General features: G+C 48.8%; 1 protein-coding gene across 2 annotated transcripts in view; it reads left to right on the top strand.

The window, feature by feature from the left end:
• WDR35 (WD repeat domain 35) overlaps positions 1-15,218 on the top strand; it is a 333,796-nt gene that overhangs the window by 306,012 nt on the left and 12,566 nt on the right. For both annotated transcript variants that reach the window (XM_029595967.1, XM_029595968.1), the window contains one exon: positions 14,975-15,215. In XM_029595967.1, coding sequence (XP_029451827.1) covers positions 14,975-15,215 — 241 coding nt within the window. The remainder of the gene's footprint in view (positions 1-14,974; positions 15,216-15,218) is intronic.

Genomic DNA, 15,218 nt, shown 5'->3' with positions numbered 1-15,218 from the left:
CCACTCTTCTAGCTTCCTTAGATCCTGTCTCATTCTCTCCACTCCTTCCGGTGTGTCCACTCTATTGCAGATTTTAGTGTCGTCCACAAAAAGACAAACCTTACCTTCTATTCCTTCCGCAATGTCGCTTACAAAGATATTGAACAGGACCGGTCCCAACACCGATCCCTGCGGCACTCCGCTCAACACCGCTTTCTCTTCAGAGTAAGTTCCATTTACCATCACACATTGTCTTCTGTCCGTCAACCAGTTTGCAATCCAGGCCACCACCTTGGCACTCACTCCTAAGCTTCTTATTTTATTCACCAGTCTCCTGTGCGGGACCGTATCAAAAGCCTTGCTGAAGTCCAAGTAGATGACATCGAGTGATCTTCCTTGATCCATTTCCTTGGTTACCCAGTCAAAAAAGTCAATAAGATTTGTCTGACAGGATCTTCCCTTGGTGCATCCATGCTGCCTCTGGTCCAGCAATTCTTCTGACTGTAGATAGTTCACTATTCCTTCTTTTAACAGCGACTCCATTACTTTTCCCACCACCGAGGTGAGGCAAACGGTCTGTAGTTTTCAGCCTCCTCTCTGTTTCCACTCTTGTGAAGCAGGATCACCACCGCTCTTCTCCAATCACTCGGCACCACTCCCTTTTCTAGGGATCTATTGAACAGGTCACACAGCGGACCCGCCAGCACATCTCTGAGCTCCCTCAGTATCCTGGGATGAACCTCATCAGGCCCCATGGCTTTGTCTACTTTCAGTTTCCCCAGCTCTTCCCATACATTCTCTACTGTAAATGGAGTTACATCTACTCCATTCCCCTCTATTTTCTTGTTAACTAGCGACGGTCCTTCTCCAGGGTCTTCTTTAGTGAACACAGAACTGAAGAATTTGTTTAATAATTCTGCCATTTCTTTATCTGTCTCCACCCATTGATCCTTTTCACCTTTCAATTTCAGTATTCCACTTTGGACTTTTCTCCTTTCACTGATGTATCTGAAAAATGTTTTGTCACCTTGCTTTACCTCTTTGGCGATCCTTTCTTCCGCTTGAATTTTCGCTTTCTTGATTGCTTTCTTTGTCTCACTCTGTTCCACTAGATATTCTTCCTTGTGTTCTTCTCTTTGGGATTCTTTATATTTCTTGAACGCTGTTCTTTTAGCTTTTATTTTGTCAGCCACCTCCTTTGAGAACCAGATAGGTCTCATTTTTCTCTTGCTTTTCTTTACTTTTCTAACATATATATTAGTTGCCTTGGTGATTGCTCCTTTTAGTTTGGTCCACTGTTGTTTCACATCTCTCTCGTTCTCTCAGCCTTCTAGTTCTTCCTCCAGGTACTTCCCCATTTCATCAAAGTCCGTGTTTTTGAACTGCAAAACTCGAGTCTTCGTGCTACTTCTCCGTATCCTATTTGTGATATGAAACCATACTGTATGATGATCACTGGTGCTGAGGTGGGCACCTACCTGGACATTAGAGACGTTATCTCCATTAGTGAGAACTAAGTCTAGTATAGCTCCTTCTCTCGTGGGTTCCATTACCATTTGTTTGAACAGAGCCCCTTGTAGGGCATCCACTATCTCTCTACTACTGTTAGATTCTACAGAAGGGATTCTCCAGTCTACATCCGGCATATTAAAATCTCCAACAATCACCACTTCTCCCTTCTTTCCCATCTTTTGTATGTCTTCAACTAGAGCTTTGTCAAGCTCTTCTATTTGATTTGGAGGCTTGTAAATCACTCCAATAGAAACGGAAGCCCCATCATCTTTTTTTAGGTCAGCCCATAGAGCTTCTTTGCCCCATCTTCCTTGCAGCTCAGATGCTTGGATATTGTTTCTGACATAAAGAGCCACTCCTCCCCCTTTCCTGTCCTCTCTGTCCTTCCTTAATAAGTTATAGCCTGGTATTGCCGTTTCCCAATCATGAGATTCCGTGAACCATGTCTCCGTGACAGCGACAATGTCCAAGTCCGCCTCTATCATTAGGGCTTGCAGATCTGGGATTTTATTGACTAAACTACGAGCATTTGTGCTCATAGCTTTCCAGCTTTTCTCATTCTGGTTACAGCTTTTTTCGGATTGCTTTAGTGTCTTATTTAATTGAATTTTCTTATCCTCTTCACCCTTTTCCTTTACATTTTTATTTGTATTTTGGGGGTGACATTTCTGTATGCATTGGGTTTCTTCTCTCTCTTCGGATATTACGTGTTACGACTGGGCTCCGGTCAGGAGTCGTGAACACCACCCAGAAGGGTGGCTCCAGGTTGAGAGAGACAGGAATGGCAAAAACAGAGTCTGGGTCCAGGCTGGGTCAGGGCAGGCGGCAGATAGCAGTGTCTGGGTCCAGGCTGGGTCAGGGCAGGTGGCAGAGAGCAGTGTCTAGGTTCAGGCTGGGTCAGGGCAGGCGGCAGGAAGCAGTGTCTAGGTTCAGGCTGGGTCAGGGCAGGCGGCAGGAAGCAGTGTCTAGGTTCAGGCTGGGTCAGGGCACAGTAAGCAGGGCAGGCAGGTCAGAAGGCCCGTAGGCCACACACACACACAGAAGGCCCGTAGGCCACACACCGTAGTCGGGAAAAGGCAGGTCAGAAGGCCCGTAGGCCACACACACACAGAAGGCCCGTAGGCCACACACCGTAAGCAGAGCAAGGCATGTCAGAAGGCCCGTAGGCCACACATACACAGAAGGCCTGTAGGCCACACACCGTAAGCAGAGCAGGCAGGTCAGAAGGCCCGTAGGCCACACATACACAGAAGGCCCGTAGGCCACACACCGTAAGCAGAGCAGGCAGGTCAGAAGGCCCGTAGGCCACACATACACAGAAGGCCCGTAGGCCACACACCGTAAGCAGAGCAAGGCAGGTCAGAAGGCCCGTAGGCCAGGTAAGAAAAGCGAGGAAGAAGGCCCGAAGGCAGCGCAAGGCAAGGCAAGGAAAGGCCCGAAGGCCGCGCAGGGCAAGGCAAGGAAAGGCCCGAAGGCCGCGCAAGGCTAGAGCAGGGAGCCCGGGTGAGCTCGATGCTGAAGCACCGAGGGAACTAACAGGCAGGGTTATAAGGGCCAACCCAGAACATAGAGTGGACAGGGGAGATGGCCTGGGCCTGTCAGGAGAGCCAGCACTAGAGGGACCCCTAGTGGTGAGGCGGTTGCACTGCAGCCAAAACTGTAACAGTACCCCCTCCTCAAGGCCTCCCCCTCCTCCTGGGTCCCATCTTAGCAGGGGGTACTCAAAAATGAAATCAGACCCCTCCGAGGGCAGCAACAGCTGGAGCAATTCAACAGGCTCAGATGGCTGAGTCAGAAAGTCTGTTAGTGGTACCGGTTTGAGCCCCTCCGGGGGCGGCAGCAGGACCGGTTTAGCAGGCTCTTCTCGGGGTAGTGCAGCAGGCTCGGGCCCCTCTCGGGGTGAAACAGCAGGCTGGAAGACCTCTCCGGGCGATGAAGCAGGCTCGAACACCTCTCGGGGCGATGAAGCAGGCTCGAACACCTCTCGGGGCGATGAAGCAGGCTCGGACCCCTCTCGGGGCGATGAAGCAGGCTCGGACCCCTCTCGGGGCGTTGTAACAGGCTCGGACCCCTCTCGGGGTGTTGAAGCAAGTTCGGACCCCTCTCGGGGCGATGAAGCAGGTTCGGACCCCTCTCGGGGCGATGAAGCAGGTTCGGACCCCTCTCGGGGCGATGAAGCAGGCTCGGATCCCTCTCGGGGGGATGAAGCAGGCTCGAACACCTCTCCGGGCGTTGTCGTAGGCTCGAACCCCTCTCGGGGCGTTGTAACAGGCTCGGACCCCTCTCGAGGCGTTGTAACAGGCTCGGACCCCTCTCGGGGCGTTGAAGCAAGTTCGGACCCCTCTCGGGGCGATGAAGCAGGTTCGGACCCCTCTCGGGGCGTTGAAGCAGGTTCGGACCCCTCTCGGGGCGTTGTAACAGGCTCTGACCCCTCTCGGGGCGTTGAAGCAAGTTCGGACCCCTCTCGGGGCGATGAAGCAGGTTCGGACCCCTCTCGGGGCGTTGTAACAGGCTCTGACCCCTCTCGGGGCGTTGAAGCAGGTTCGGACCCCTCTCGGGGCGATGAAGCAGGTTCGGACCCCTCTCGGGGCGTTGTAACAGGCTCTGACCCCTCTCGGGGCGTTGAAGCAAGTTCGGACCCCTCTCGGGGCGATGAAGCAGGTTCGGACCCCTCTCGGGGCGTTGAAGCAGGTTCGGACCCCTCTCGGGGCGATGAAGCAGGTTCGGACCCCTCTCGGGGAGTTGTAACAGGCTCTGACCCCTCTCGGGGTGTTTAAGCAAGTTCGGACCCCTCTCGGGGCGATGAAGCAGGTTCGGACCCCTCTCGGGGCGATGAAGCAGGCTCGGACCCCTCTCGGGGCGTTGAAGCAGGTTCGGACCCCTCTCGGGGCGATGAAGCAGGTTCGGACCCCTTTCGGGGCAATGAAGCAGGTTCGGACCCCTCTCGGGGCGATGAAGCAGGTTCGGACCCCTCTCGGGGCGAAGAAGCAGGTTCGGACCCCTCTCGGGGCGATGAAGCAGGTTCGGACCCCTCTCGGGGCGTTGTAACAGGCTCTGACCCCTCTCGGGGCGTTGAAGCAGGTTCGGACCCCTCTCGGGGCGAAGAAGCAGGTTCGGACCCCTCTCGGGGCGATGAAGCAGGTTCGGACCCCTCTCGGGGCGATGAAGCAAACTCAGATGGCAGAGCAGCAAGGTTAGAAGTAGTGTACATGGAAGACACAGATTGTACTGCCAAGGGCTTGATACCTCGAGCCAAAGTCTGAAGCTCCTGATTTTGTTTCTGGGGGAGCATTTTAGACAAGGCACAGACAGTTCTAGGACGTCTAAGGAAGGTGCTCGTTACAGGCTGTTCAGCAGCTGTGGGAAGCAGAGCCCTGCTCGGGTTAATGAGTTCCATCTGTTTTTGTGCTTGCTCTCCTAGAACGGAAGTCCTAGAAGTTCTCTTGGCCAGGTAAGTTTTTGGTTTTCTTGGAGTATAAGCTGCTTTTTGGTGAAAAGTTTTGTGACAAGTTATACTACAATCTTCTGTTAGTAAACTGTCCAGGGTGAAAACATTCCTAGCTGAGCCAGAAGCAGGGCAGAGTGTGATAGCTCTGGCTGAATCTTTTTGAGGAGACGGTGGCCCATTAGCTGTGCAGCGGGGGCAGGGTTTGCCTGGAGGCAAAAGACAAGGAAGACAGAGACACTTCCACCAGCCTGGTTTGGGAGAATTGCAATTAAGGCATTCTTGGTATACAGACACATTTCTTTTGTGACAGTTGCTGCAAATCCAGTGCTCCTGGTCCGAGAGCTGACAAGCTAAACAGTTCAGGTACGTAGGATAATTCAGAGTTTGACAAATGGTACAGATAATAAAGCATGGAGACTCACCGTCTGAATACTGAGTCCTTTCTGTCTCTCCCAATGTGAATGGCTTCGGCATACTGTTACGACTGGGCTCCGGTCAGGAGTCGTGAACACCACCCAGAAGGGTGGCTCCAGGTTGAGAGAGACAGGAATGGCAAAAACAGAGTCTGGGTCCAGGCTGGGTCAGGGCAGGTGGCAGATAGCAGTGTCTGGGTCCAGGCTGGGTCAGGGCAGGTGGCAGAGAGCAGTGTCTAGGTTCAGGCTGGGTCAGGGCAGGCGGCAGGAAGCAGTGTCTAGGTTCAGGCTGGGTCAGGGCAGGCGGCAGGAAGCAGTGTCTAGGCTCAGGCTGGGTCAGGGCAGGCAGCAGGAAGCAGTGTCTAGGTTCAGGCTGGGTCAGGGCACAGTAAGCAGGGCAGGCAGGTCAGAAGGCCCATAGGCCACACACACACACAGAAGGCCCGTAGGCCACACACCGTAGTCGGGGCAAGGCAGGTCAGAAGGCCCGTAGGCCACACACACACAGAAGGCCCGTAGGCCACACACCGTAAGCAGAGCAAGGCATGTCAGAAGGCCCGTAGGCCACACATACACAGAAGGCCCGTAGGCCACACACCATAAGCAGAGCAGGCAGGTCAGAAGGCCCGTAGGCCACACATACACAGAAGGCCCGTAGGCCACACACCGTAAGCAGAGCAGGCAGGTCAGAAGGCCCGTAGGCCACACATACACAGAAGGCCCGTAGGCCACACACCGTAAGCAGAGCAAGGCAGGTCAGAAGGCCCGTAGGCCAGGTAAGAAAAGCGAGGAAGAAGGCCCGAAGGCAGCGCAAGGCAAGGAAAGGCCCGAAGGCCGCGCAGGGCAAGACAAGGAAAGGCCCGAAGGCCGCGCAAGGCTAGAGCAGGGAGCCCGGGTGAGCTCGATGCCGAAGCACCGAGGGAACTGTCAGGCAGGGTTATAAGGGCCAACCCAGAACATAGAGTGGACAGGGGAGATGGCCTGGGCCTGTCAGGAGAGCCAGCACTAGAGGGACCCCTAGTGGTGAGGCGGTTGCACTGCAGCCAAAACTGTAACATTACGTCAATCTCTTTCGCAAGATCTTCTTCAATAGCTAATACAGAGAAGCCTTTTTGCACTTTTGTAACTTGATACAGTGTGTGTCTCTGCATCACAGGTCTGATTCTACCAGAGCCCACTGTAATTCTGTCTTTTGAGTTCCTTAATGCTTTATGTGAGTGAGAGGGTAATCTTGTCAAGAATGGGTGTCTGTGGGTCACAGGACTTATCCTGCCTGAGCCCACTGTAAACCCCTTTTGTTTTGACTTTTGGTTTTTTTGTGGTAATGTGGGATTAACTCCTGAATTATATAAAGTGGGTGAAACTTTCTTTATTGCTTCCAATTCAGCATTATCTTCAGCCAGCTCTTTTTTCAAGGAAGACAGTTCTGAGCATTTAGGGCAAGCCCTAAGTTTCCAGATGACTTCCCTGACAATAAATGGGTGACGTCACCGGACGGAGCCCTATCACCAAAAACTTTCTGTCAAAGTTTCTAGAAACTTTTGACTGACACACTGAACCCACTGAGCATGCCCAGCATGCCATAATCCCTCAAGCCACAGGGGTCTCCCTTTAGTCTTCTTTTTTCCGTGCTGCAGTTAGCCTTGCAATGAAGGAGCCCTGTGTGATTCCTCACACAATAATTTTCCTCTTTGCGTCCCCTCAGAACCACAAGGTGGACAATTACTGCTCCCTCATTTGGAGCGAGCGCTCTCAGCCCAGAGATGCATTCTCCCTCTCGTGGGCAGCCGGTCTGTTTTATGCATTCCCTCCACTTCCTCTTTTCTCGAAGACTCTCGTGAAGCTCCGTGAGGACAAGGGAACCATGATCCTGATAGCACCACACTGGCCACGCCAAGTGTGGTTTCCCATACTCCAGGATCTCGCCATCCGCAGGCACATTCCCTTGGGAACGCACCCGCTTCTGATCACTCAGAACGACGGATGTCTACGCCATCCCAATCTTCAGGCCTTGTCCCTGATGGCATGGATGTTGAAAGGTTAATCCTTCAACCACTTAACCTTTCAGATTCGGTTTCTCGTGTCCTGATTGCTTCACGGAAGCCTTCCACAAGAAAATCTTATTCCTATAAATGGAAAAGGTACACATCATGGTGTTCTTCGCAATCCTTTGATCCCTTTTCCTGTCCAATCCCAAGGTTTTTGGACTATCTCTGGCATTTATCGGAATCAGGTCTAAAGACCTCTTCCATCAGAATGCATGTCAGTGCGGTAGCCGCCTTCCATAAAGGTGTCGGGGATGTCCCTATATTGGTACAACCCCTCGTAACACATTTTCTTAAAGACTTGCTCCATATCAAGCAACCTTTACGTCCTCCGGCCCCTTCTTGGGACCTTAATCTGGTTCTCAGGCGGCTCATGAAACCACCCTTCGAACCTCTTCACTCCTGTGACCTAAAATATCTCACAAGGAAAGTGATTTTCCTTTTGGCTATCACTTCAGCTCGCAGGGTTAGTGAGTTACAGGCCCTAGTTACCTATCCGCCTTACACTAAACTCCTGCAGGACCGGGCGGTACTCCGCACTCACCCTAAGTTTTTGCCTAAGGAGTTTCGGAGTTTCACATTAATCAATCCATCATACTACCTATCTTCTTTCCCAGGCCCCACTCCAACCCAGGGGAACAGGCTCTGCATACCCTTGACTGTAAATGGGCTCTAGCATTCTACCTAGGCCGTACAGTTGCCCACAGGAAGAGCACTCAGTTATTCATCTCTTTCCATCCCAACAAACTAGGGCAACCTGTGGGTAAGCAGACTCTCTCCTCCTGGTTGGCGGACTGCATATCCTTTTGCTATCAGCAAGCAGGCATTCCTTTTCAAGACCGTGTTAAAGCACACTCTGTGAGGGCCATGGCGACTTCAGTAGCACACCTACGATCGGTGCCGCTTCCTGACATTTGCAGGGCTGCCACCTGGAGTTCTCTCCACACTTTCGCAGCCCACTATTGCCTAGACAAAGCCGGAAGACAAGATTCCATCTTCGGCCAATCTGTCCTGCGTAACCTATTTCCAACGTGACGTACCAACACCCTTCCGCCTGCCCGGTGGGGTTCAGGATGCCCTCTACCAAATTCCACCCCAGTTGTTGTGCCTGTTGCACGCCGTTGGGTACATTTGGTGCATGTTCGGACATCCTCAGCTCGGTACTCACCCATATGTGAGGACTACCATCCTGCTTGTCCTGTGTGAGGACTGCCAACTTGCTTGCCCTCAGAGAAAGAAGAGCTGCTTACCTGCAACAGGTGTTCTTAGATGACAGCAGGATGTCAGTCCTTACAAAACTTGCCCATCTCCCCTTGGAGGTGTTTCATATTAAGCTAAATTATAGACTGAAGGAGTCCCTGTGTGGATGCATAGCAGTATGGCATGTTGCACATGCCTTATAGTTCATGCTCAGTGTTTCTAGAAACTTTGATGATGTCACCCATGTGTGAGGACTGTATTGCTGTCCTCAGAGAATAACTATCACAGGTAAGCAACTCTGCTTTACATCAGCAAACAAGTGGGAACAGATTCCTTAAAACTTTCTGGGTGATGCATCAAACCACAGTAGTTTTCCAATGCATGATATAAGTGATAATTTGCATGGCCCTTCCCAAGTTCCCTCCTGTTACAATGACCAGCTTTGCATGCAGTTTGCATACATGAATAATACAAATGCATGCAAGGTGGGTCATTAATTGTCAATTTGATGTAAATATTTTAGCGTGGCCAACCGAGAAAGTGGTCAGCCATGATAAAATAACACCTCCTGGGGAATCAGTAAATGTATCATGGGAGCCCCAGGATCCTATCGCAGGTTCCGAGGCTCCCGCATTATATTTAAAGGGACATGCAAACCCTAAAAGAATGCACTGACAAAACAGCATTGAAGGTATAGTGCCCCCTCCCTCTCCCCCAAAGTTATCAAATACAATCATTGGGTTTCAGTGGGGACCCCTCCACATGCACCTCCAAGCATCACCCAACCCCCCTCCCGCACCTTGCCAAATCTTAACAATGAGAAGAAGGTCCAACTGTGGGGCCTGGGCACCCCCTTGCCCTTGGTCTGGTTGGCGCCATTTTGAAATTTGGCACCAGCCTGATCTTCCCCTCTCATATGAATGGGGCAAGGTCCGGAGATTGGATCTATGTCCGAATATCAAAGTTAACCAGTTAACTTAACCAACTAACTCCACTTCTTCTGGAAATGCCTATTGCCTGCCCCCAGAATGCCCCCAACTTACTTGGCTATACTAGACTATAGCCGGATAACCCATTTAGTCAGATAACTTTTCAGTTATCCATCTAAATGGCTTTTGAATATCTACCCATTCTTGTCTCTCATTATACAACACAATGAGAATTTCCTACATTGAAACGGTCAATCTTTAGCTTTCATGGTTTGGATGTTGAAATCCATTTGTTCTCATCCATGCATTTGCCAGCTGATGTTAAGCATGTTCTTATGGCTTTAAGAGAAATTTCCACTAGGAAACTGTACAGATTTGAATGGAAAAAATTTACTAACTGGTGACCTATTCCCCTTCTACTAGAACAGCGGTTCTCAACCTGTGGGTCGCGACCCCGGCGGGGGTCGAACCACCGGTCCGCGGACCAGTACCGGGCCGTTGGGGTTTTTTGCCGGTCCGCGGCGCCGCGGCTGCTGCGGGGAGGCGGGGCGAAGCTGGAGACCTGCCTCCTCCAACCCCAAAAGGGAAGAGACATGGCCCAAAAAGCTAGCGCGTCGCAGTGAAGTATGTTGCTGGAGCCGCCCAGGCAGGAAGGAGGTGTATCAGCCACTGCAGGTGCTCTTCCTACTTCCTTCCTGCCCCGGAAGACAAATGTTGCCGGAGCCGCACGGGCAGGAAGGAGGAGGCGCGTCAGCCGCGTGGGTAGAAGAGGCGTGTCAGCCGCGTGGGTAGAAGAGGCCCTTCAGCCGCGTGCAGAAGAGGAGCAGCGGGGCCGGGAAGACTAGGGCCGCTGCAGAGCCCATCCTGTGGCAACCCGTAAAGAAGAGGCCCAGAGGTGAGAGAGAGGTGTGTGCGAGTATGAGATGAGTTGAGAGATTGTGTGTGAGAGTGAGTTGAGAGACTGTGTGTGTTTGCAGAGACAGCATGTGAGAGCCTCTGTGTGTGTGAAAGAGACAGCATGTAAGAGTGAGAGCCTGTGCTTGAGCAAGGCAGCATGTGGGGGTGTGAGAGAGCCTGTGTGTGAGACTCAGACAGCCTGTGCCAGTGAGAGACTGTGTGTATGAATGATTGTATGAGAGAGGGAGCATGTGACAGTGAGAGCCTGTGTGTGTGTGTATGTGTGTGTGAGAGAGAAATGCATGTGAGAATGAGAACCTGACTGTGTGTTTGAGGGAAGAAGACAGGTGGAGAGAAAAGAAACAGAAAAAAAGGCAATATAAAAGGAATTGGCAAAAAAATAAAGGGAAGCAGATGTAAAAAAATAAATAAATTACTTTTTACTGATTGGTACATGTAATCTTTGGGAATGTGCAAGAGTAGCACTTTCTCTATGGCGGATCTCAAAATGTACGAGATCAACATGGAGGAAGTGGAAACCCATGGGGCCTGCACAGAGGAGGCAGCAGAATGGGCTTCAGTGCCAATAGCAGCAATCAGCGCCTCCCCAATAGCCACGTGGCAGCAGTGGCAGTAATTAGATTAATTGTTTGACTTAGCTGGAGGTGACAAAGTATGAAGTGGGATGTGAAATCAGCTTGATCTGGTGGAGAATTAGGATTGCTGTTACACATGAACTGTATTTGGCAAACATAAAGGGAGCCAGGATAATCAATTGAAGCCTGCAGCTGAGGACTGATTCATTATGACTCATGAGGAAATTAGTGCATTTTCCAGATTAGTCTGCATAACACAATTCTCAACATTCAGCATTATTTCTGCTGCATAGAGTTTTATCTGAGAGGCTCTGAGGTTGTGAGGGAGCCAGTAAGAGTGAGAGCATGAGTGTGTATGAGAAAATCCAGGGGAGTAAGAGTGTGTGTGAGTGGGGGGGGGGGGGGGGGGGGGGGGAGAGAGTGTCTTACACCCTGAGAGTGTATCAGTGTCTGTGAGAGTGAGAGGTTATGGTGGGTATAAGAGCATGAATGTGTATGTATGTGACAGTGTATGTGTGAGAGAGAATGGACATGTGAGTGTATGTGTGAGAGAGAGAGGATAACCTCCTAATCCTTGACAATATCAGGGTGACTGGAAATCAAGAGCTCCCATGTATGGACAGCAGGAGCTTTTTAAAATCCTTATTAGTTTTAATTATTGTGTGTTATTTGATATATGTGCTGTTTTGAAATATTTTATTGATGTTTGGGAAATTATAAAAATGTATATGATTTTAATTAATAGAAATTCTATTTATCAGTAATTTTAAAATATTCTTTTATTAGGATGGTTTTACTATTATAACTGATGCTTTATGTTTCTTAATTTTATTGTTTTATGACGAATGGTGGTTCTGTTTATAAATGTCATAATAAATAAGTATGCACTAAAATCCAACCCCATCCATAACCCCGCCCCCATATGACCAAAGCCCCGCCCTCGCTCCGCCCTCGCAGGGCGAGGGCGGGGCGAGAGGTCACCACAACATGAGGAACTGTATTTCGGGGTCACGGCATTAGAAAGGTTGAGAACCACTGTACTAGAGTATCTATTAAGCTTCTCTATCTCCAGTTTAAAGACTAACTCTATCATAATTATAGCAGCATACCGTGAGGAATGAAAAGGAGCTTCCATTTCTCATCAAGCTATAATTACCGGGTTCATGAAAGATTTCATTCACCTAAAACCTACAATAAAAGATCCTCCAATTCCATAGGATCTAAATGTAATCCTTGACCTACTCACAAAACCACCGTTTGAACCTCTGGCAACAATATATCTGTAATTGTTTTCTTGGAAAGTTTTATTTTTGATAGTCATTACTTTGGCACTTTCCTTACACAGTTTTAAAAACTCATCCAAACAAGTATACAAAGAAATCTCTCAATTTCATCTAAATCAGTCTATTCTTTTGCCACCACTCTTCCCAAGACCACATGCAAATAAGGGTAAGCAGGTTCTGCATAAACTAGGCAGCAGAAGAGCACTGCTATTATATTTATTTGTTTAACAAACATTTTTAAAAGTATATTCAAGATTCTGTAGCAAGGGTTAGTGAATTCTGTGACAAATTTGCATAATTTTCCATAAAGATTCACAGTTCTGACCATGCAAAAAAAATTAAGATTTTATTGAAAAAATTCACATTTTTAAACATTTAAACTGTATACAAATACAAAACTCACCATTTATAAAAATCAATTATTCATCAAGCAAACATTATCATATTTGTTTTGAATTGAAATGTGCAATCATTCTTTTTACATTTTAATGAGAAAGTCCTCTTCATCTTTGTGGGAATGAGCGGTAATTCCCACAGGCCTGGAGACATAAACTAATCTGACTCCAGCCTTTCTTAAAACTATATCTTTATTCACAGTTTCAGTCATAAACACAACAGTAGACTACCTTTCCCTTCAGACAATGTACTCCCTCTACTCACAATTTATACTGCTTCCCTCAGTACTCACTCAGCTTCATCTCAGTTCAGTGTTTGAACAGTGTTACTTAACAGGAGCTGCTTCCTTCTAGAGATCCAGGCCTGGTCTGGTTATCCCCATCTGGATCCCAGTTTTTATTCCCCAGTCTTGGTTATGCCCTCTGAGCTCCACCTGCCCCGCAGGATCCCGGCCATGGAGCATACTCTCCCTAAGGAATTTAAGGTGGACCAGGTAAACAGGGGAACACTAGGGGCACTGCCTCACAGTCTTATATTTAAGCTTCTGTATGCTGGAGTTACACTCAGCATTGGCAAAGTTTGCCAAGCTACATCATTTTGTTTTTTTATTGCTGTTCATATTATTTTATATTGTACACCATTTGAATTGTACTTGAAAACTGGCATATAAAAATAAAATTGTCATTTATTTATTTATTTAAGGCTTTTCTCTACAGACATTCGTCAGAGACATCATGCCGGTTTACAATGCAAAAACAGGGAGAACTGGAAAGAGAAATCAGTTACAAAAAATATAGATCCGCAGAATGGGAGCGTGCAAAAGATAGAGATAGAGTGCTAGATGCATGGAGAGGCAGGGATAGATACATATGTAGGAAATCATAAATAACTAACAAACTAAGACAGCATTTTACAACAGCGGTAGCTTTGTAACAGTATAGTCAATATAACAATATAATAGTAGATAATTATTTACAAGTCAAGTGTCAACGTCTTGACTGGCGTAAGGAAGAGGCGGGTGAAAAGTTAGCTAGGGTGTTCAAAACATTATGTGTAAATATATTGTAATGGGCAGGAAACATCCAGGGGGGGGGGGGGGGGGCAGGTGAGGTTGTGTAGCGATGATCCAGCGGAAATTGAGATGCGTGGGGTTAGGGATAGGCTGATGGTTATTGCCATAAAGTGATGGTTATTGCCATACAGTTATGCAAAGATAAAAAAAAAATGGACATGGGATGAAAATATTCCAAATAAAATTAAATGTATTTATAGAGATAAGAAACCAGCAAAAATTTTCAAAGTGTACACCTCTCAGTTGGATTCAGGGCAGCAGCAGCAAATATAGCAGTGAGAGCAGGCAATTCTATATCTTTATCATGAGATGGAAGCAGCAGTATAATTCCTGGGAATGGAAAGAGATCTGTTTCTCTGTTTTATCAGTTTATGCCTTAGTGAACAGCTTGCTAGCTATGCTGAATAGCTGTGAGACAGAACTGTAGGCACTATCAGGCTTTGTTTATTTTTCAGTCACACAGCAGGGGATCTTAGATGTTTGTTGAACTAGGAGAGGGGCTGTCAATTATGCAGCAACAACCTAATTAAGTGGCTTCCTCAGCAGCTGCAGGATTGTCGAAGTCTAGGGCACACTGTTTTGCCCGCGGTTGGATGCACTTATTGGACGTGCATCCACCCTTTGTACAATAGCGTGTCCAAAATGCATGTCAAACCCTGAGCACCCATTTTCCTGTGCACTTTGGGCCGGATTTTCAAAAGGTTACGCGCGCCGGACCTATTTAAAAAAGGCCCGGCGACATGCATAAAGCCCCAGGACGCATGTAAGTTCCGGGGCTTTACTAAAGGGGTGTCCGAAGGCACGGCAGGGGTGGGGCCAGAGGCCTCCGACACAGCAGCCATTGCCGCTGTGTTGAAGGATCGCGTGCCGGCAGGCTGCCAGTGTGCGCAACTTGCTTCTGCTCGGTGGCAGGCGCAAAAGGTAAGATAAAAATTTTGGAGGGGTTAGAGTAGGGCTGGGGGGGAAAGGTTAGGGGAAGGGGTGAGAAGGTTAGGTTAGGGGGAAGGGAACAGAGAAAGGCAGCGCAGCTCGGCACGCGCAAGGTGCACAATTGCACGCGCAAGTTATAAAATCGGGCGTTCACATGCTCGCGCCGGATAGCGGGCACACTTGTATGCCACACGCGCTCCTTTTAAAATCTACCCCTTTATTTTTTTGGCCTGAATATAGGTAACTCTAGATATCCCTGTTATGTTTTTTCCAGCTCTTCACTTGAGAGATTATGAAGACATTATTCCAGCAGTTGAGATCTACTCCCTGCTAGCTCTTTGTGCCTGTGCTAACAGAGCATTTGGTACCTGCTCTGAAGCCTTTATTCAGCTTGAATCTTTAGAATCCCTGAATCCTGAGCAGAGACAACAGTATGAAGACCTGGCTCTGGAGATCTTCACCAAACACAGCCCAAAAGACAACAGAAAAACTGATCTGGACAGCCTTTGTGACAGGTG

Source organism: Rhinatrema bivittatum, chromosome 3, assembly GCF_901001135.1.
Source record: "Rhinatrema bivittatum chromosome 3, aRhiBiv1.1, whole genome shotgun sequence".
NCBI lineage: Eukaryota > Metazoa > Chordata > Amphibia > Gymnophiona > Rhinatrematidae > Rhinatrema > Rhinatrema bivittatum.
The sequence above is the reverse complement of the archived record's forward strand: the minus strand, read 5'-3'. Positions and strand labels throughout refer to the sequence as shown.